The sequence below is a fragment of the Schistocerca piceifrons genome, chromosome 5, assembly GCF_021461385.2.
Source record: "Schistocerca piceifrons isolate TAMUIC-IGC-003096 chromosome 5, iqSchPice1.1, whole genome shotgun sequence".
Classification (NCBI taxonomy): Eukaryota; Metazoa; Arthropoda; class Insecta; order Orthoptera; family Acrididae; genus Schistocerca; species Schistocerca piceifrons.
In genome coordinates, this window is record NC_060142.1 from 30,133,585 (window position 1) to 30,157,128 (window position 23,544).

The 23,544-nt window shown below is 43.0% G+C and overlaps 1 protein-coding gene across 1 annotated transcript in view; it reads right to left on the minus strand.

The window, feature by feature from the left end:
• Window positions 1–23,544, minus strand: part of LOC124798316 (venom dipeptidyl peptidase 4-like) — a 318,770-nt gene that overhangs the window by 37,482 nt on the left and 257,744 nt on the right. Inside the window, exon 12 of the mRNA XM_047261654.1 lies at window positions 15,206–15,407. Coding sequence (XP_047117610.1) covers window positions 15,206–15,407 — 202 coding nt within the window. The remainder of the gene's footprint in view (window positions 1–15,205; window positions 15,408–23,544) is intronic.

Here is a 23,544-nt window from a genome sequence, read left to right on the forward strand (position 1 = left end):
TGGCCTTCTGCCTTTGAAAGTTTATGGTAATATATTCTAAAATTTTGGAATTTAATTGTGACCCTCAGACATTTATATTGCACTTTGCGTATGATTTTTTAAAATTATTTTATTGCGATCTTAATTGGATTTTTATCTTGTTAAGATTTCTTGTTGGAAGCTTTCAGCCGTGAAAGAGTTGCATTCGGTAAAGATTCGGCTATGTGCCGCTTTGGTTGTAAAAGTTTTTAAATTACAGTAAACGACAATTAGCAGCAGAAACTTACTTCAACCCTTGGCCCTTTACACAACCCTATTACCTGTTCTGCCCATCGGGTTCAGCGGGCGTCTTAGCTGTCACTAGTCGCCGTTCCAGACGTCGAAAAATGCAAAATGTCGATGAAAGGAAATAAGAACCAAGATGGTGATGGCATAAAATTTAAAGCTGAAAGATGGTAGTGGCATCTGACTTTTAAAAAGTGCAGGCTGTCTGAACTAGCCACGTTGTGTTTTTTAATCCCTCAGATGTCACAATCCAGGAACCATGCTCAAAAAATATCCTGACGACTAGGTCTATTTTGTCTCTCTCTCTCTCTCTCTCTCTCTCTCTCTCTCTCTCTCTCTCTCTCTCTCTCTCTACACGCACACGCACACGCACACGCACACGCACACGCACACGCACACGCACACGCACACGCACACGCACTACCGTGCAATGTTTAATATCTGCATATTTCACAAAAAATGTTATATGAAATACTGTACTGCTTCCCTCTCTGTAACAGTTATTACCTACTCCATAAAGTTTCGAGGGTGCAGCCGTTTAAAACTCTCTAATATTTCGGCTATATATCCTTAACACACCTTCAAAATGAGCCGAAAAAAAGACGTTCGCCACTCACTCCGACCTTGAAACTCTCAGACCGCACCACTACGCATGCGACCATACACACAGGAGCACCAGTGCTTGAGCGTCAATCTTTCTGTTGACAGCATTATTATGGTCGCATCCGTGTTTGGTGACATCGCGGTGAACGCACATTGGAAGCGTGTATTCGTCATCGCCATCACCCGGCGTGATGGTATGGGGTGCCATTGGTTACACGTCTCGGTCACCTCTTGTTCGCATTGACGGCACTTTGAACAGTGGACGTTACATTCCAGATGTGCTACGACCCGTGACTCTACCCTTCATTCGATCCCTGCGAAACCCTACATTTCAGCAGGATAATGCACGACCGCATGTTGCAGGTCCTGTACGGGCCTTTCTGGATACAGAAAATGTTAGACTGCTGCCCTGGCCAGCACATTCTCCTATCTCTCACCAGTTGAAAACGTCTGGTCAATGGTGGCCGAGCAACTGGCTCGTCACAATACGCCAGTCACTACTCTTGATGAACTGTGGTATCGTGTTGAAGCTGCATGGGCAGCTGTAACTGTACACGCCATCCAAGCTCTGATTGTCTCAATGCCCAGGTGTATCAAGTCCGTTATTGCGGCCAGAGGTGGTTTCTCTGGATACTGATTTCTCAGAAACTATGTGCCCAAATTGCGTGAAAATGTAATCACATGTCAGTTTTAGTATAATATATTTGTCCAGTGAATACCCGTTTAACATCTGCATTTCATCTTTGTGTACCAATTTTAATGGCCAGTAGTGTACTACGAGCCATTTCCTTTCCTTGCCACTCGCAAATAGAGCGAGTGAAAAATTACTTTCTATGGCTCTGAGCACTATGGGACTTAACATCTGAGGTCATGAGTCCCATAGAACTAAGAAGTACTTAAACCTAACTAGCCTAAGGACATCACACACATCCATGCCCGAGGCAGGATTCGAACCTGCGACCGTAGGGGCTTAGACGAAATATATGTTGGCGCCAATAGAATTATGATGGAGTCGGCCTCAAAAGCCGGTTCTCTAAATTTTTTTTAGTACTGTTCCATGAGAAGATCGTCGCCTTCTCTGCCCAGGGACTTCCGTTTGAGTTCCTAAACCATATCCGTAATATTTGCGTTCTGTTAGAGGCATCCAGCACAAATGTAGTAGCTCGTCTCTGAATTACTTCGATGTCTTCCTTTCATCCAATCTGATGGTGATCCCAAAAACATTCTGGCAGTACTCAAGAACAGGTAGGAATGGCGTCTTATATCCTGTCTCCTTTACAGATGAGCCACATTTTATTAGAATTAACCCTATGAACAGAAGTACACCGTTCGTCTTCCCCCAAAAATCCTCACATGCTCATTCCATTACATGTCGCTTTGCAACAATACGTCCAGATATTTAAACGACGTGATTATATCAATCAGCAAAACTACTACTACTTTATTCAAACAATACAGGTTTGTTTTTCCTACTCATCCCCGTTACTTGCATTTTTCTACATTTACGGCTAGCTGACATTCGTTACATCATCTAGAAATTTTGTCTAAGTCATCTTGTATCATCCTACACTTACTTAACATCCCGTACACCACATCCCGTCATTGGCAGACAACCCCACATTATTGTCCACGTTTATGTACTGTATGGAAATGACCTAAGTCTTATCACACTACCCTGGGACACTGATGGTGATGGTGATTCCCTTGTCTCTGATGAACACTCGCCGTCGACGACGTTGAACTGGGTTCGGTTGCTTAAGAAGTCTTGGAGACGTATCAGGGAACCTATTCCATACGCTCGTACCTTCATTAACAGTCTGCTGTATTATGCACCGTGTTACATACTTTTCGGAAATGTAGAAATGTGGAATCTTGATCGACAGTTTGCAATTCTAATCATGATAGAAAAGGGCAAGCTGAGTTTCACACGAACCATGCTTTCTAAAACTGTGCTGATTCGTAGACATAAGCTTTTCGGTCTCAAATAAATTTATTATGTTCATACTCAGAATGTGTTCAAGAATTCTGCAGCAAACCGATGTTAAGGATATTGGTCTGTAATTATGCGGGTCCATTCTTTTACCCCTGATATACAGGAGGCACCTGGGCTTTTCTCCAGTTCTTTGATGACTATTTGTTTTCAACTCCTTCAGTTGCTTGTCTACACCAGGAATGCTTGTTACAACATCATCCATACGGGAGTTAGTTCAAATGTTCAAAGGTGTAAGCCTTAGACCCGCTTAGCGATTTAAAACAGGACCAGAATTTTCTCGGCCAGATCTTTTGCTAAGATAGGATGGTGTTAATAGTCGTATGTTTCAGATGTAGATCTTTTCGAAGAAGCACTTATCTCTATTAATCTCTGTCTTCGTTTGCTCGTTCTCTTTTGAACCTAGAGTGCAGACAACCTTTGCTTCCTGAGCATTTTCCGAACTTCGTTGTGAAATCGCGTCGGTCTTTCCCGTCATTATCCCATTTGCTAGGCACATACTTCTCCAGAGCGCGGTTTACAGTCTGTTTTGCCTATACTTCCTCTACGATCATCATAAAGGAACTAAATGATGTCAGTTCATTGTCCAAAAGAGATGCTAACAACTGCTTATCTGCTCTTTCTACCAGAAACGCACTCTCAGGCTCCGTGACTGACGTATTAACTTTAACCATAGTCGCTATGACGCCATCGTGGTCGCTAATCCCCGTCTCTATACTGACGCCTTCGTTAACGTTCGGCCTGTTTGTGGCTAACAAATTTTAAAATGCTGACATAACCTACTCATTAAGAGGTGTAATGTTATTCTAAAAGTTTAACACAGTAAGACAAGTACACTCCTATTCAGAAAAAATCGAACACCCTGAACGCTTATAGACAGGGCTTACATATTCACAAGACATGTACATTAGTATATTCTGCAGAAATGCATTTGGACCATGTCGGGCAGCGGATTCAAGGTTAATATCGATATCGCGGCGCAACACTGCCTTCCGGTAAAATGTGCCTGCGGCTCCAGTTGTCGCTATAAGCCGAAAGAAAGGGATCAGTATGACTTTAGTAGCTGTGCAGGATGCCTCACAGTCGTATGCGCGAATCATATCAGCAAATTAGCGAGTTTGGGGGAGGACGCGTTACTGGCATGAGAGAATGTGATGCATCCGTGCGGGAAATTGCTACTCCTGTGGGACGAAGTGTTTCGGCAGTGGGCCTTAGAAAACAACGACATGGGTCAGGTCGCACCACAAAGACCCCCCCCCCCCCACCCACCACTACCGGTTAGGTTAGTGTTAGTGTTTTTTAACGTCCCGTCGACAACGAGGTCATTAGAGACGGAGCGCAAGCTCGGGTTAGGGAAGGATGGAAAAGGAAATCGGCCGTGCCCTTTCAAAGGAACCATCCAGGCATTTGCCTGAAACGATTTAGGGAAATCACGGAAAACCTAAATCAGGATGGCTGGAGACGGGATTGAACCGTCGTCCTCTCGAATGAGAGTCCAGTGTGCTAACCACTGCGCCACCTCGCTCGGTCCACCACTACCGCCACGACATGATCAACACCTCATCCGAATGGCACTACAGGATAGATCTGCATCCTCCTCTGCTCTGGCACCAGTGTAACACATCGTACACTATCAAGGGTGACAGTCCGTCGTTTATTACGACTTAGGCAACTTAGGTTACGTGCGCCCTGACCACTACTCTTCCTGCATTTGACGAACGGACAGGAGTATGATAGACGGCAATGGTGTGTGGAACGAGATCACTGGGGCAGGAATGGCATCCGATAGTGTATTCAGACGAATCCAGGTACTGTTTGTTTGAAAATAATGGCAACATTTTGGTTCGCTGCAGACAGGGGGAGGGGCATCACAGTCACTTCTTTCGCACGAGACATACAGCGCCAACTCAAGGCATTATGGTGTGGGTTGGTGTTGTGTACAACACAAAACACAGTTGGTGCGTGTCCAGAGCAGTGTAACCTACGTGAATGACATCCTGTGACCCGTAGCCATATCCTTTCTCGACAACACCCCAGACGCCATTTTTCATCAAGACAATGCATGACCACAAATTGCTGCAGGATCACGTGCCTTCTTGGTGACGCAGGGTGTCAGCCTTTTGCCCTGGCCCACCTGGTCACCAGACTTGATGCCAATCGAAAAGGTATGGTATATGGAGAAACGATAGGCGCAGCACTGTGACCCAATAGCTAACACAACAGATGAGTTTTGGAACCAGGTGAATGCAGCATGGATGACTATATTGCAAGACGCCATTGCCGTCTCGTACTCGTCGATGCTACGACGCATGGACCAAGTTATCAAGGCCCAGGGCGGACAGGAAACATGCTGAACCGAAGCGACTGAAACGCTAATAATTTCTGCAGACCACGCTAATGTACATGTCCTGTGAATATGAACGTCCTATATCTTGCCGTTCAAGGGTCCCATCTCTAGTCGTTCAAGGTGTTCTGTTTCTTTACGAACATGAGTGTATCACAGAAAGAGAGTGTGAGTGTGTGTGTGTGTGTGTGTGTGTGTGTGTGTGTGTGTGTGTGTGTGTGTGTGCGCGCAATATAATCAATGACACCTAAATATCCGAAATATCCGGACTTCATTCATACATTAATTGGGAATGAGTGTACGTAGCATCTGCCAACGATTTATATAATTTCATAATTTCAACCGTTACGAAACTTTTTCTGGCTGACACCATCACAAAATAATAAAACGAGAAACGTTTATCGCATGCTGTAACTTCGCTATTCAAGCAATGAGAATTCATCATCAGACAACGTTTTAATTTGTTTCTTCTCTACCACTGAATCTATTCCCAACAAATTACCGAGCGAGGTGGCGCAGTGGTTAGCGCACTGGACTCGCATTCAGGAGGACGACGGTTCAGTCCCGTCTCCAGCCATCCTGATTTAGGTTTTCCGTGATTTTCCTAAATCGCTCCAGACAAATGCCGCGATGGTTCCTTTGAACGGGCACGGTCGACTTCCTTCCCCATCCTTCCCTAATCCGATGAGACCGATGACGTCGCTGTTTGGTCTCTTCCCCCAAACAACCCAACCCCACCCAACAAACTTTGCAGACGGTATCCACGCAAGCCTCTGAGCGTACCTGCAAAATTATATCACTGTACAACTAATAGCTCAGCAGAGGTGTCGTCTTAAACATTGAGCTCCCTGAAAATTTCCTTTTGTTAAAATGGAACGCAAGTTACGCAGACAATATTCAGCCAATGTTTCATGATGGCAACACTTAGCTACTTCCAATAAAATTTAAACTTAATTTCAAACGGTTTCTAAGCTTTTTCTCCCTCACCTGCTACACGTCAGATATTTAATGCATTAACTCATGAACTGTTAAGTAATCAGACATTTGAAGCAGTTTTATACATCGGAGAGCTTCGGCCTTTACCTCTGCTTACCTGATACTAACTTCCGGAAACTCAAGAAATCTGGCGCTGGTATGGCATTAGTGTTCTAACAACCTACGTCTGTGAGCAAACATTTTCGAAATTGGAGTGTGTTAAACTGGCATATCGAATAACACTTGCTGGTGAACATTTTGAAAGCAATTCGCTTGATTGAACGCAGCAGTCTATTAGCCACGCGCAGTAAGTTCGAGCGTTTTTCACTTGCATGTTCGCATCCCGATTACTGTGGGTTTTATTTACCGATTGTAATTTTACATTTGTAATTCACTGTTCCTATATGAGTTTACATATTGTCATAGCAGATGAGGAGCTGACCTGTTGATGCTGGAAAACGGAGTGCCAAGTGGAGAAATCTGAACATTTCCGATATATTCTTCTGTCTTAGTTCAGTAAAGGGGTGACAGCAGCGGTGGCGGCCAGAAACATTTGCGCCGGTATGCCATTGGACAGAGCACGGAAATAAAATGGTTTTCTTGTAAAAAAGAGAATCGCTTTGACATTAGTGACTCTCCACCTTCAGGAAGATGTTCGGAGTTTGATGAAGACCCTTTAACAGCATTATCCACAATGACCCACGTGAGCGTGCTCGAGAACTGGCAAATGTGATGAACTGTGACTATTTCACTAATGTGCGAAGTTTACATTCAATGTGGAAGGTTCAAAAATTGGGTGTTGGGCACCGTATGCTCCAAGCCAAAATCATAAAAACGAGTGGGTGGACATACGTGCATCTCTCCTTGCCCATCATCATTTCGCTAGTGAACAACACCGACAATTCCTATCCTGTATCATTATGGTGACGAGGAACGCTGTACTTACGCTAACATAAGGAAGAGGGCGGTATGGTTCAGCCTAAACAAGGCACCAGCTCGCCGTACGAAGACCCACGCGCTCCCACAAATGATAGTGTTACGCATCTGATGGAACAGCGACAGTGTGGTGTACAAGTAATTACTTCCCCGAGGTATAAACATCGTTGCTGACACTTATTGTCATGTACTAAGACGTCTCTCAGGCACAGTCTAAGAGGAACGACCGGGAAGAATGCGCGAAGTGATGTTACTCTGCTACAACGCCCGCCCGCATTCTGCTAGACTAACAAAAAACACTCTACAGGAGTTGACTTGGGGATCATTCTGCAACTGCCTTGTTCACCTGATATTGCGCCCTCAGATTTTCACTTTTCCGTTCTATCGAACAGTGCTCAAGAAACTTCCTTTTTCCGGATGAAAATGCGTTCCGAACATGGCTCGACGGTTTCTTCGCCTCAAAACCACGTGATTTCTACAGTCGCTGAATCGAAAAGTTACGCCAGCGTTGGAAGACTGTTGTGAACAGTGAAAGAGAATATCTATTATTGATGACCAAAAGACTCTGTTCAAATGTCCAAATGTCCAAATGTCCAAATGTGTGTGAAATCTTATGGGACTTAACTGCTAAGGTCATCAGTCCCTAAGCTTACACACTACTTAACCTAAATTATCGTAAGGACAAACACACACACACACACACACACACACACACACACACACACACACACACGAGGGAGGACTCGAACCTCCGCCGGGACCAGCCGCACAGTCCATGACTGCAGCGCCTTAGACCGCTCTGTTACCTTTATCTATTGTGTTTATTAATTTACGAAGAAACGCTACGAACTTATGGTATGACCCAATAAATCCAAACAGTGATGATATCTTGCAAGCCTAACGTTTCTTGCTGCTTTGATCGTTGGATTCAGATATGTGCACAGTAGGTCTGATCTATCTTCCTCGATAACTTTTTTAGCACATACATATGCTGGTTGCTTTTTGTTTTTGAGCATTGTTGACCACTCACCCATGGCTGACACGGAATGCTGACCTTAGTTTTTTGTCTTTCTAACAGAGCTTTCCTCCTGGATCGCAAGTATTGTATATAACGATAATACGGGCCGCAGTCGACATTTCGTCCGTTCGCTTGCCGACAATGAAAAAGCTTTGATGGCCTCTGCCTTAATGAAGTGAATGTTTATGGTTCTCGCCTCACCAGAGAAGCAGTGTGCTATGACGCACGCCCTCCACAAATATGGATGGGTGTTCGTGCTGCTGGAATTATAAACACATGAAAGTTAAACAGAAAAATGACATGTGGACGCACAATTACACTGCCAAAGAGATTAGTTTTTTGTTTTATAACATGGCATTCTCTTGTTACTAAAGGGTAGCTTAATGGCAAAACCGTCAATCGAGAGCTACTAGTAATTTGCGGGGACATTTTCGGTAGATCGCAGCAACGCTCACGTTGGCTAACCTGGGTAGCTCCACTGAAATCTGAGCGTAGTCAAAAGAGCAACTGCTTGATTGTGCCCCGCAAGTGCTATTGTCAGTCAAGAACACTACATTGTCAGTCTCATAGCTGGTTATACACTGAGGTGGCAAGTCATGGCGTACCTCCTAATATCGTGTCAGACTTCCGTTTCCTCGACGTTGACTCGACAAACTGTTGGACGTCCCACGCAGAAATTTTGAGCCATGCAGCCTCCACTGCCGTCCATAATTCCGAAGTGTTGCTTCTGGAAGACTTTGTGCACGAAAGGATCTCTCGATTTTGTCCCATGAATGTTCGATGGGATTCATGTTGGGCGATGTGGGTGGCTATATCAGTAGCACGAACTGTGCAGAATGTTCATCAAACCAGTCGCGAACAGTTGTTGCCCGGTTGCCCGGTGACATGGCACACTATCATCCATGAAATTTCCATTGTCTGCGAACATGAAGTCAATGAATGGCAGCGAATGGTCTCCAAGTAGCCGAACATAACGATTTCCAGTCAATGATCGGTTCGGTTGGACCGGATGACCCAGTCAGCCTCCAAGTAAACACAGCCCACATCGCTACGGAGCCACCACCAACTTGCACAGAGCCTTATTGACAACTTAGGACCATGGCTTCGTGAGGTCTATTCCATACTCTAACCCTACTATCAGCTCTTACCAACTGAAATCGGGATTCATCGGACCAGGTTAAGGTTTTCCGGACGTCTAGAGTCCATGCTACATCTACATATGTACTCCGTTAGCCACCAAGCGGTGTGTGGCAGAGGGCACAATTCGCGTCGAAGTCATATTTCCCCCTCTGTTCCACTCGCGGATCGCGCGAGGGAAAAACGACTGTCTGAACGCCTCAGTACGAGCTCCAATTTCCCTTATCTTTGAATGTGATCATTACGCGATTTGAAAGTTGGTGGTAATAATATATGTTCTACATCCTCGGCGAAGATCGGATTTCGGAATTTAGTGAGCAGCCCCTTCCGTTTAGCGCGCCGTCTATCTTCAAGTGTGTCCCACTTCAAACTTTCTATGAGATTTGTAACGCTCTCGCGATGGCTAAATGTACCAGTCACGAAACTTTTCGTTGTTCTTTGGACCTTTTCAAAATGGTTCAAATGGCTCTGAGCACTATGGGACTTAACATCTGAGGTCATCAGTCCCCTAGACTTAGAACTACTTAAACCTAACCAACCTAAGGACAGCACACACATCCATGCCCGAGGCAGGTTTCGATCCTGCGACCGTAACAGCAGAGCGATTCCAGACTGAAGCGCCTAGAACCGCTCGGCTACAAAGACCGACGGACCTTCTCAATTTCTTGAATCAGACCCAACTGCTAGGGGTCCCATACAGACGAACAGTACTCCAAGACTGGACGAACTAGCGTATTGTAAGCTATTTCCTTTGTTGAAGGACTGCATCGCTTCAGGATTTTACCAATAAACCGCAATCTAGAGTTCGCCTTACCCGTTACTTTTATAATCTGATTATTCCATTTGAGATCATGTCGAATAGTCACACGCAGGTACTTGACGGATGTTACTGCTTCCAAAGACCGGGCATTTATTTTGTCCTCGTACATTAATGGGTATTTTCGCCTTGTTATACGTAGTAGAATGGCTCTGAGCACTATGGGACTCAACTGCTGAGGTCATTAGTCCCCTAGAACTTAGAACTAGTTAAACCTAACTAACCTAAGGACATCACAAACATCCATGCCCGAGGCAGGATTCGAACCTGCGACCGTAGCGGTCTTGCGGTTCCAGACTGCAGCGCCTTTAACCGCACGTCCACTTCGGCCGGCTGTATACGCAGTAGATTACACTTACTAATATTGAGAGAAAACTGCCAGTCGTTTCACCACGCATTTATTTTCTGCAAATCCTCAGTGATTTGTTCACAACTTTCCTGTAGACTACAGCATCATCGGCAAACAGTCTAATGCCGCTGTCAATACCGTCAACCAGATCGTTTATGTAAACCGTAAAAAGCAGCGGACCTATTACGCTGCCCTGGGGCACACCTGAAGTTACGCTTGTTTCTGTTGAAGTCACCCCGTTCAGGATGACACGCATCCGATGTTTCAACAAGCCCAAGAGAAGCGCTGTAGGCGACGTCGTGCTGTTAACAAGGGCACTCGATTCGAACGTCTGCTGCCACAGCCCATTAACGTCAAATTTGGCCACACTATCCTCACGAATACGTTCGTCGTACGTCCCACACTGATACCTGCAGAGTTACCTGTCTGTTAGCACAGACAACTTTACGCAAACACCGCTGCACTCCGACGTTAAGTAAACGCCGTCATCCACCGCGTTGTCCACGGTGAGAGGTGGCGCCTGAAATTTGGTATCCTCCGCACACTCTTGACACTGTGGATGTCGGAATATTGAATTCCCTAACGATTTCCAAAATGGAGTGCCACCCACCTGCGTCTAGCGCCAACTACCATTCCGCTTTCAAAGTCTTAATTCTCGTCATGCGACCGTAATCACGTTGGTAATTTTTTCACATTAATCACGTGAGTACGAATGACAGCTCCGCAAACGCATTACCCGTTTATACCTTGCGTACGCGATACTTCCGCCATGTGTATATGATCACATCGCTATCCCATGCCTTTTGTCACTCAGTGTGTTAGCTTGAGTTTGCGCAAGCTATGTTTTTCGTGCGTATATCACACATTTTCTAAGGTGGATAGTTTGATTTACGCACCGATAATAAGCTAGGTTTGTTCTAAGGAAATGGCAAACAACTTAGCACTTTGATTCGCAATTGCAAACTGGTTACTTCTTTACCCATGTGAAGGTCAAATGCCTGTGTTTACTGCGCTGCATGTAAGTGTGTCAGAGGGGAAGAAAGGTCAGGGCGAACGTCACTTCAAAACGGTTCACTTAGGGATTGAAAGGATTGCCCAGTTGATTCTTTTCCAAGGAAAGAAACGGTAAGTCAACTATAAACCAGACTTAAAGCTCCACAATCAACGTTTTTTTAACCATTAGATAGGAATAAAGCACCGAGCGAAGTTTCATTTCGAGTTTCAATAATTAAGCACAGAAAAAGGGAATATCATCCAAGGTGAACACAAACACTTTGCTTGTTTGAAATAAACCCTGACAAGCAAAGCTCTTCAATATCTCCTTACAACAACAAATTCTTTCAGATTTGAGGACTCATTTCAACAAACGCATCCAGGACTACAAAAGCATTTGAAATGTTGCAGTTTGCCAAATCTCATTTCAGAGAGATTAATCCTGAAGAGCGCTCTAATCAGGTGGCGAAGCAATTTGATTTACAATGAGACAATGCAGCAGTGGAGTTGAACTGACAGATTTTCAAAACTATTTATCTTTCAAATCGCTCGCTTCAGGCTCTGAAAATACTAAACCCCTTGCTGCTAAAAAAAAAGTCTGTTTTTGGTCCAGGTTGTTCGAAGGTAAAGCGTATTCAACTCTAAATAACTGTGTGAGGTTCCTTTTCCAGACATTCGTAAAAAAAAAAAAAAAAAAAAAAAAAAACAAGTACAGAAAGAGACTAACTCATGAACATTTGGACAACAAAACTCGAATGGTAGCCACTATCTACTCTCTCAACAATGGAAGGTTAGTTGATGCCAAAGAAGACTGTCGCCTTTCTCGTTAAAGTTAATAAGTGATAAAAAATCTGTTCTTACATTAGAAATTTATTACTAACCAAATCTCAGTCTCTTTTGTTTGCTTTTGGGCGGGGTCCGCCTAGAGCATAACTTTTCTTTTATTTATATTTCCCAGACGTGTTTCGCTCGAGGTTCAGCATCACTAACTTTTTTATTATTTATTTATTGCCACAGGCATATTGTGGTGTTCACTGTACAAAGACGTAGGACATGGTTTACAGTAACTGTGTGGCGATTCTTTTATTTTGTAAGACGTAGTAGAAACAGTATTAAAGTTAAATAATTTCAAATGCATAATCTTACACGCATGAAGGCATAAAAATTGTCAAAAAACTGAATATACATATGGTGCAGTTAATATGGGTAATTGACATAAAACTGACAAAGCTAAATACACATAGGAGACAGTTTACATTTGTATGGGGATTTATAGAACATGAAATAACAGTAATGTATGAGGGTTTACAATGCATGATGGGAATGAAGAAACTACAGTAAATATAAACATATAGTCTTATTTCCGTATAGCCCAGACAACTGACTCACTGTGCAGTTTATTTCAGTATGTATAACAAGATTAAGAATAGGTAAAATTGAATTTAATGTGTTATTTGATGTTTAGTGAGCTTGTATTCTTATTTTTCTGGGAAGCAGTTTTGGAGGCATAAGATAAATTTGTCTTTAAGTAGTCATCAGTAGAGTAATAGGAGTGGGTGAGAAGTGGTTCTTTTATTTTTTTCCCTGAATGATAGCCCTTTACTACTTCTTATGGTCATAGGAAGTTTATTGTACAGCTGAGTACCTAAATTCATGACAACACTTTGACACCTACTTAGTCTCTGGTCATCAGTGAATGATCAGATTTCTTCTTGTTTGTATATCCCTGTTTATTGATGTGGTGTACATTTTTTTAACAAACAGGACTTTCCATTATATAAATACAGGGTACTAATAAAATGTTGAAGTTTTTGAAAATTGGCTCTTCTGATGATCTAGGATGTTCTTGCTTCATTATCTTTAATAGCCTTTTCTGCATTATAAAGATTTTTTGCGTGATAACCCCAGAAGGGAATGCTGTATGTTAAAAAGGAATGAAGTAGGTCGAAGTACTCTGTTTTTAATGTATCTGCGTTGCAAGTTTCGATGAGAATTCTAACAGCGTAACAGAGGCTGCTCAGCTTACTCAGTACTTTATCCCTGTGCACATCTCACTTCAAAGTGATATCCACCCACGTTCGCAAAAATTTCGTTGCTTCAGCTTAATCGATTTCATGGAATTGAATTACTATGGGTATCATTTGAGTAAGGTGTGATTTTATGATAGATAGAAGAGCATGTGGGCTGTTTTATTTTCATTCAACAACAGTTTATTTCTATGAAGCCAAGAAGCAGCCTTCTCATTGATTCGGATGTTTGGTCACTCATTTGTTGCACTGATGTGCTACTGAACAACAGATCTGTATCATCAGGAAATAGTATAGGAGAAATTTTAGGAAGGTTTAGAGGAAGATAATTAATAAAAAGCAGAAAGAGGAAAGGACCCAGAACAGAGCCTTGTGGCACACCCCAAGTAATCAAAGCTTTGTTAGAGCAAGTTCTCTTCTTTGCTACTGTTAGAGTGTTCAATTACTTTCTATAAACTTCTATAAAACAGGAGAAGTGCTCTTTACAGCTAGTAGAGACGTAAATGAGTTCTTAAGACAGTTTGAACATCTGGAAAACAAAGTTTTCTATATATATATATATATATATATGATCAAAAAGTCAGTATCAAGGAATAATGTAGATAGAGAGGTACAAATTGACACACATTCTTGGAATGACATGGGGTTTTATTAGAACCAAAAAAATACAAAGTTTCAAGAAATGCCCGACGACAGATTGCGCTTCATCTGATCAGAATAGCAATAATTAGCATAACAAAGTAAGACAAAGCAATGATGATGTTCTTTACAGGAAATGCTCAATATGTCCACCATCATTCCACAACAATAGCTGTAGTCGAGGAATAATGTTGTGAACAGCACTGTAAAGCATGTCTGCAGTTATGGTCAGGCATTGGCGTCGGGTGTTGTCTTTCAGCATCCCTAGAGATGTCGGTCGATCACGATACACTTGCGACTTCAGGTAACCCCAATGCCAATAATCGCACGGACTGAGATCTGGGGACCTGGGAAGCCAAATATGACGAAAGTGGCGGCTGGGCTCACGATCATCACCAAACAACGCCCGCAAGAGATCTTTCACGCGCCTAGGAATATGGGGTGGAGCGCCATCCTGCATAAACATAGTACTTTCCAGCAGGTGTTTATCAGCCAGGCTGGGGATGGTGCGATTCTGTAACATATCGGCGTACCTCTCACCCGTCACGGTAGCAGCCACTGACGTTTTGCTGTCCAGCGCCATCTGTCGGACATTTTTTGTTTTGGTTCTAATAAAAGTCCATGTCATTCCAGGCATGTGTGCCAGTTTTTACCTCTCTATCTACATTATCCCGTGGTTTATTAAGTTTTCAAATTTATACTGACTTTTTGATCAGCCGGTATATACCTTGTTACCACATGCTGTGGATTTCATAAATTTTTATGTTGTTTATTGCAGTTACTTTCTTTCACAGTTTGTCATCTGCAACTTAACGTATAACAGTTATTTACTCCGAAATTTTGCGAATGGGAATTGACTAATTTTATGTGGAATGTGCTCTCTCTCTCTCTCTCTCTCTCTCTCTCTCTCTCTCTCTCTCTCTCTCTCTCTGTGTGTGTGTGTGTGTGTGTGTGTGTGTGTGTGTGTGTGTGTGTGTGTGAGAGAGAGAGGGCGCAGAGGGGAGGGGAAGGGGCTGGCCACTTGAGGTGCTAGCATAGCAGCAGCTGTGAAGGGACTGCATTTGAAGGCAAGTTGTGGCAGGCTGTGATGGCGCAGAGCCACGGGCTACTCACACATGCACGAGCGCGGGCCGCTGCTCCGCGCCGGACGTGTCCATGTCTGGCGGCAGCAGCATCCGCACCTGCGCCTTGGCGCCGCCGGCCACCTCCACCCACGTGTCCACCACCTGCGGCTTCGCCTTGGACGCCAGCTTCTGGCGCAGGTCCGCGTTGTCCGTCCACACCAGCTGCCTGGCCCTGGTGCTCCTCGCCCTTTCTGTCGTACACAACTGGCATCATTAATCTCCCAACTCTTAACCGTCAACAATCGCTAGAAACGCGCGAAAACTGGGGCAGTCGCTGCGTAAGCCAACATCGACACGAATTTATGCACACGGCTGTATTGTATGTTACCACTGTGGATACTGCCATTTAGTGTGGACACTATTGTAACGTCGCAGAGTAGGGGAACACTTACCGTGTTCAGAACGAAAATTTCGCTCTGCAGAGGAGTGTGCGCCGACACGAAACTTTCTAGCAGATTAAAACTGTGTGCCCGACGGAGACTCGAACTCTGGGCTTTTGCTCTCGCGGGCAAGTGCTCTACCGCTCAGCTACCCAAGGTCGACTCACTACCCGTCTTCGCAGTTTTACTTCCACCTTTGCCTCGTCTCGTGCCTTCCAAACATCACAGAACCTTCCCTGCGAAACTTGCAAGATCAGCACTGGTGGAAGAGTGTGTGTGTGTGTGTGTGTGTGTGTGTGTGTGTGTGTGTGTGTGTGTGTGTGTTGGGGCTTATGGGCGCTCAACATCGAGGTCATCAGCGCCCTGACACATTAAAAGGAACGAATGTGGACAGACCTAATAAAACTGAAGCAGGAAAAAAAGGAAAATGCTACATAAGAAAGTAAAACTGAAGGAAACGGAAAACATAGCAACAAGAATGCCACAGGAAATTGTCATTGGCTGGCCACTTACATAAAATATGGGCGAGCTTGTCACACAGTGAGCAAATTAAAATCTTCTCCCTAAAATCTTCGTAAAAACATTTGACATGGCACAGAACTTTAAAACTTTAACCACATTCGTCCGAGTGTTGCCTGAAAGAGATGGCAGGTCCGCTGGCAAGTCAGCCGCGGCCCGCTGGTCAGAAATTAAAAAGCAATCCAATAAAACGTGGCGCACAGTGACCTGAACGCCGCAAGCACCACACATTGGAGGGTCCTCTCGCCGGAGCAGGAAGCCATGCGTCATAGGGCTGTGGCCTATTCGAAGCCGAATGAGGAGAACCTCGTCCCGTCGATGGGGCTGAAAGGAAGTATACGACACACGCGTTGTGGACTTGACGATACGGAGCTTATTGTCAGTCACTTCCAGCCACTCATCCTTCCACTGACGCATGACTCGTGGGCTCAACAGCGAGGTGAGTGCGTGCAGGGGGATAGCACACTGAGATACTTGTGGATCGAGACACGCCTCCTTGGCTGCGAGATCTGCCATTTCATTCCCAGCAATGCCGACATGCCCCGGAACCCAGCAGAAACCTTCCCCAGTCGCTGTAGTCGGAGGAGGGCATCCTGGATGGTCTGGACTATTTTGTCTGCCGGATACAAACGTTGCAATGAGTGAGGGGCACTGAGTGAATCGGAACAGACAAGAAATTTAGGAGAGGAAGAATGTCTCATCTGCTCCAGTGCCCGCAAGATCGCAGACAATTCTGCATCAAAGACAGTAAAAGTCTGAGGCAGTCGGACCTTGAGGACACGATCCGGAGAAACAACTGAGCAACCAACGGAATCCCCTTGTTTCGACCCATCCGTAAAAACAGCTACATAGTCGTGGTGCTCAGATAACACGGCAGAAAATGCTGCATTAAAAACGGTGGCAGGAGTGCAATCTCTCTTGTACTGCAATAAATCTAAAATCACACCAGGCCTCTTCAGTAACCAGGGTGGCAGGCGCTTGAAACCCTGGATTTGGGGTTGTACAGACTCCACACCGAGGGACTCAAGCACTGGTGGAAGAGAAGATACTGCGGAAACATGGCTTAGGCTGGTATTACACTGTCAGATTTCCTTGTCAAAGATTTGATCAAAGATGTGATCAAATATTCGTCAAATATATTTGACAAAGATCTTTGACGTAGCGCTAAAAAGGGGTATTACACTGTCATATTTTTCGTCAAAGTTCAAAATGGCTGACAACAACAACTTGTTATTAACCGCAGCAGTTGCATGTACCATAATTCCACTGTGAGCACATGCAGAAGAGAAGCGGCGGAAAGAAAGGAAACTTACCTCGGTGAAGCCGTGGGTTTTACGACGACACGATGAAAGCAGTCAACAAAACTTGTTACGTGAGCTTATAGTGGAGGACGTCAAGTCGTGCATCAGTTTCTTAAGAATGGATGAGCATACATTTCTGTATGTGCTCAGTGAAGCGTATCCTCATATCACAAAGCACAATAATCAATTAAGAGCTGCTGTATCTGCAGAAGACAGGTTCCCTGTAACACTCAGATTCCTTACTACAGGAGAGACTTAGGTTAGGTCAGTTCAGGTCAGGTTAGGTCTCCAATTTTCTTTATAAATTTTTGTAGTCAGGGTGCCTCACGTTGTAAAGCGCCTCATCAGCTTCATGCATCTCTATTAATTTTGTAGTTATCGGTACACACCAATTGTATTTACCGGCAATGTGTATAAAAACACTACAGAGGACAGAACGCTGCAGCGATGCTAGCACTCCACGTGGTAACATGTCACATTGCAGTGAACAGAAGACAAGCGACTTCTTTGATCAAATCTCAAATCTACAGCCAGGCCCTAGATTTGATCAAATATTTGACGACATTTGACAAAGTTCCCTATTACACCATCAAATTTCTTTGACAAAGATATTTGACAATGATATTGGACAAATACCGGCCTTAGTTACAGCTTTGGGCTGGGGCATGTTTCCAGAATGAAATGAGGAAGGGTCTTGAGTTGTGACTGAGTTGTTCAGAGGTGGAGCACCTGCCCGCGAAAGGCAATGGCCCCGAGTTAGAGTCTCGGTCCGGCACACAGTTTTAATCTGCCAGGAAGTTTCACTTACTGTATTGATCGATATCGAGTGAGCCAGCACATTCGCTGCTACAGTCGTGTGCTCTGCTTTTACATTTTGCATATTTAGTGATTTGTGTATTCCTATGCTTACGCCCACGTTTCTAAGATACTTAATTTGGTTTACATTCTTGTTTGAAGAAAATTTCAACTAATTATCCAGTTTTGTTATGAAAATTAGGGGTTCGAAATCCATCACTGCAATTGTAAAATTGTCAATAATTTTGCAATATAATATTAACATTTTCTTACACTGAAGAATTTATGTACAATACTGGCTAAATTTTATACAAACGCCGGTATTATGTTAGCCGAGAAACACTTGCAGTAACAACTCTGTAATGAAACTATTAAATATCAATTTTTTTTCTGAAACGACAGATTAACTATAGTCATGTGAAAGTCATAAGAGATTGCAAACTGAATTTACGACCGAAGATTCCACGCGGTTTTCAAATGTTCATGATGTATGTAATCCCTTACATAACCATAACTTTCAATAGTAAATCAATCAGTGAGTTTTTCAATTATGTAGAATAACATATGTATTGTCGAAAATGTATATAAGACAGTGCAGTAGTAGCCACGCGGTTGAGTTTCAGTTTGGGAACCGATTTACAGGTCGTTCAGTCAGTATAACGTTTCTGAAGATCGAAGTAAATATTATGGTTTTGTCAATACTAAAAGCTGAAAACGAAAGTCTGGATTACGTGGTTTGTTAAGAGGCATTTCACATTCATTTTCTAACATGCAGAAAATTTGCCTAGCTACAGGAGTGCCAACTGCAACGAAAATATTCATTGATGATTTCTCATCATGGAGCTGTAATAAGGAGAGCTGCCATGACGTCACAGACTTGAAGCCGACGTTCGACATGTTAGCAGGCCCAAACATTAGCTCCCGGTAGCACCGTTTCGATAAAGAAAGTGTCCGCTTGCCTCATTTACAGGTCTACTAATCGTTATGATTGTAGTCTGAAATGTGAAGGAGCCACATTTCATTCGTAGTGGACTCTTTTAAGCAATATTTTCTTTTATATGCATCAATTTGTATTGGCGCTACTTACTTTTACAGTAGTGGATTTGTTTCTGTCATTTAACTTTACATTTCGTATCAATCCAACATTGAAGGGGAGATCGAAAACCAGCCAAACATGACAAAATACGTCCACAGAATTTTTAGGAAGAAGGCAGTGACCAAACATCGGTTTCGTAGTCCGGGTTAAGAAACACGTTGGATTATGAAAGTAGCCTTTTCGTATTCGCAACTCTCTCCTTGGTTATTAAAAACTTATAACAAAAAAAATTACGGTAACGAGGCGAAATGCGTCGTATGACTGGATCAAACAGGCAGTTTAAACCATAGAATTTGCTGAAAATACCTTCCTGATGTTGTATTATTGAGGAAGGCACTGTAACATTTATTATTTAATGCAGCTGCTGCGTACACATGACAGAAATTAAGAACGATAAACAATCGTCTGCTAATGTTTTGGATAAACTAACATGGCGGAGCTGGTTTCAAAGCAACGTACAACGTGAAGTCCGCAGCGCCGTCCTCTCATTACATCTCCACGATTACCACCCATCGACAATTGTTTTACACGGAAGTTCTAGTAAAATCATGCTTGGTGTGTCTTTGGTAGATCGGAAAAGATTTCTGAGGACGGTTACACTATGAAGGAGAGCATCTTTACTCCTCAAGCCACTGTCCGTTGTCTCGCTGGGGACACACAGTGTTTACAAATTGAACGTGCAAAGAAACGAGACACTATGGCTCCCAATTTCTCTTATTTTAGCGTAGTGATCATTTCCGGCAGCGAGCAAGGACGGTCTCCTTGTGAATGAATCGAAGATAGAGTATCTAGTCAAAAGCAGAACTCGTTCCTATGCAACAGACCAGCCCCAGTCACTGGTCGCCGCAACCCAGTTCTACAAAAGTGTTCACAATTTTAATTATCTGAGGGCGCATTGTGTGAGTCAGGAACCAAAGCGAGGATTCCAGTCCCCAAACAGATCGTACTTCAGTCTGGGTCAGTTTTTCCGATTGCGTAATCTTTCAAGGAATTCTGGAATTCAGCTGTACAAGACACTGATCAAACCCGCAGAGGTGTACTGTTGCGGAATGAGGGAATAAAAGGATCAACGTATCTTCTCATTTTCAGGCGGACAGTCTTGAGAAAGATCTATGGTTCGGAACAAGTTGGAGTCATGCGGAAATACAGGATCCGGCGTAACTGTAAGATGGATGATATCTCCAACAGACTATATATTGTAGGCATAATTAGAACCAAACGGTTTGTATAGGCAGCTAAAATCATTTGAGGAAGTGGTAACAATACGACTTTTCACTTTGGTGTGCAAATAGTGGGAGTCTGGCGACATACAATCTGACTTTCGGAAAAATATCATCCAAACAATTCCGAAGACTGCAAGAGCTGACAGGTGCGAGAATTATCGCGCAATCAGCTTAACAGCTCATGCATCCAAGATGCTGACAAGAATAATATACACCATGGAAAAGAAAATTGAGGACGTGCTAGATGACGATCAGTTCGGCTATAGAAAAGGTAAAGGGACGAGAGAGGCAATTCTGACTTTGCGGTTGATAATGGAAGCAAGACTAAAGAAAAATCAAGACACGTTCCTAGGATTTGTCGACCTGGAAAAAGCGGTCGACAATGTAAAGTGGTGCAAAATGTTTGAAATTCTGAGAAATATAGGGGTAAGCTATAGGGAGGGACGGGTAATATACAATATATTCAAGAGTCAAGAGGTAATAATAAGAGTGGATGACCAAGAACGAAGTGCTCGGATTAAAAAAGGTGTAAGACAGAAATGTAGTCTGTCGCCCCTACTGTTCAATCTGAACATTGAATAAGCAATGATGGAAAAAAAAGACAGATTTAGAAGTGGAATTAAAATTCAAGTTGAAAGGATATCAATGATACGATCCGCTAATGACATTGCTGTCCTGAGTGAAACTGGAGAATAATTACATGTTCTGCTGGATGGAATGAACAATCTAATGAGTACAGAGAATGGATTGAGAATAAATCGAAGAAACACCAAAGTAATGAGAAGTAGCAGAAATGAGAAGTAGCAGAAATGAGAAGTAGCAGAAATGAGAAGTAGCAGAAATGAGAAGTAGCAGAAATGAGAAGTAGCAGAAATGAGAAGTAGCAGAAATGAGAAGTAGCAGAAATGAGAAGTAGCAGAAATGAGAAGTAGCAGAAATGAGAAGTAGCAGAAATGAGAAGTAGCAGAAATGAGAAGTAGCAGAAATGAGAAGTAGCAGAAATGAGAAGTAGCAGAAATGAGAAGTAGCAGAAATGAGAAGTAGCAGAAATGAGAAGTAGCAGAAATGAGAAGTAGCAGAAATGAGAAGTAGCAGAAATGAGAAGTAGCAGAAATGAGAAGTAGCAGAAATGAGAAGTAGCAGAAATGAGAAGTAGCAGAAATGAGAAGTAGCAGAAATGAGAAGTAGCAGAAATGAGAAGTAGCAGAAATGAGAAGTAGCAGAAATGAGAAGTAGCAGAAATGAGAAGTAGCAGAAATGAGAAGTAGCAGAAATGAGAAGTAGCAGAAATGAGAAGTAGCAGAAATGAGAAGTAGCAGAAATGAGAAGTAGCAGAAATGAGAAGTAGCAGAAATGAGAAGTAGCAGAAATGAGAAGTAGCAGAAATGAGAAGTAGCAGAAATGAGAAGTAGCAGAAATGAGAAGTAGCAGAAATGAGAAGTAGCAGAAATGAGAAGTAGCAGAAATGAGAAGTAGCAGAAATGAGAAGTAGCAGAAATGAGAAGTAGCAGAAATGAGAAGTAGCAGAAATGAGAAGTAGCAGAAATGAGAAGTAGCAGAAATGAGAAGTAGCAGAAATGAGAAGTAGCAGAAATGAGAAGTAGCAGAAATGAGAAGTAGCAGAAATGAGAAGTAGCAGAAATGAGAAGTAGCAGAAATGAGAAGTAGCAGAAATGAGAAGTAGCAGAAATGAGAAGTAGCAGAAATGAGAAGTAGCAGAAATGAGAAGTAGCAGAAATGAGAAGTAGCAGAAATGAGAAGTAGCAGAAATGAGAAGTAGCAGAAATGAGAAGTAGCAGAAATGAGAAGTAGCAGAAATGAGAAGTAGCAGAAATGAGAAGTAGCAGAAATGAGAAGTAGCAGAAATGAGAAGTAGCAGAAATGAGAAGTAGCAGAAATGAGAAGTAGCAGAAATGAGAAGTAGCAGAAATGAGAAGTAGCAGAAATGAGAAGTAGCAGAAATGAGAAGTAGCAGAAATGAGAAGTAGCAGAAATGAGAAGTAGCAGAAATGAGAAGTAGCAGAAATGAGAAGTAGCAGAAATGAGAAGTAGCAGAAATGAGAAGTAGCAGAAATGAGAAGTAGCAGAAATGAGAAGTAGCAGAAATGAGAAGTAGCAGAAATGAGAAGTAGCAGAAATGAGAAGTAGCAGAAATGAGAAGTAGCAGAAATGAGAAGTAGCAGAAATGAGAAGTAGCAGAAATGAGAAGTAGCAGAAATGAGAAGTAGCAGAAATGAGAAGTAGCAGAAATGAGAAGTAGCAGAAATGAGAAGTAGCAGAAATGAGAAGTAGCAGAAATGAGAAGTAGCAGAAATGAGAAGTAGCAGAAATGAGAAGTAGCAGAAATGAGAAGTAGCAGAAATGAGAAGTAGCAGAAATGAGAAGTAGCAGAAATGAGAAGTAGCAGAAATGAGAAGTAGCAGAAATGAGAAGTAGCAGAAATGAGAAGTAGCAGAAATGAGAACAACGAGAAATTTAACATCAGGATTGATGGTCACCCAGTAGATGAAGTTAAGGAATTCTGCTACCTGCCACCAATGACGGACGGAGTAAAGAGGACATCAAAAGCAGACTAGCAGTGAGAAAAAGGGCATTCCTGGCCAGGAGGAGTATACTAGTATCAAACACAGGCCTTAATTTGAGGAAGAAATTTCTGAGGATGTACGTCTGGAGTACAGCACTGTACGGCAGTTAAGGAAGGAAAACCGGAACAGAAGTGAATCGAAGCATTTGGGATGTGGTGCTACAGAAGAAGGTTGAAAATTAGGTGGTCTGATAACGTAAGGAATGAGGTGGTTCTGCGCAGACTCTGAGAGGAAAGGAATATGACAAAAACATCGATAAGGAGAAGGGAAAGCCTGATAAGGGATCTGTTGTTATATGTGGCAATGACTTCCATGGTACTAGAGCGCAAAAACTGTAGAGGAAGAGAGAGATTGGAATACATCGAGGAGATAATTGAAGACGTAGGTTGGAAGCGCTACTCTGAGATGAAGAGGTTGACCCAGCAGAAC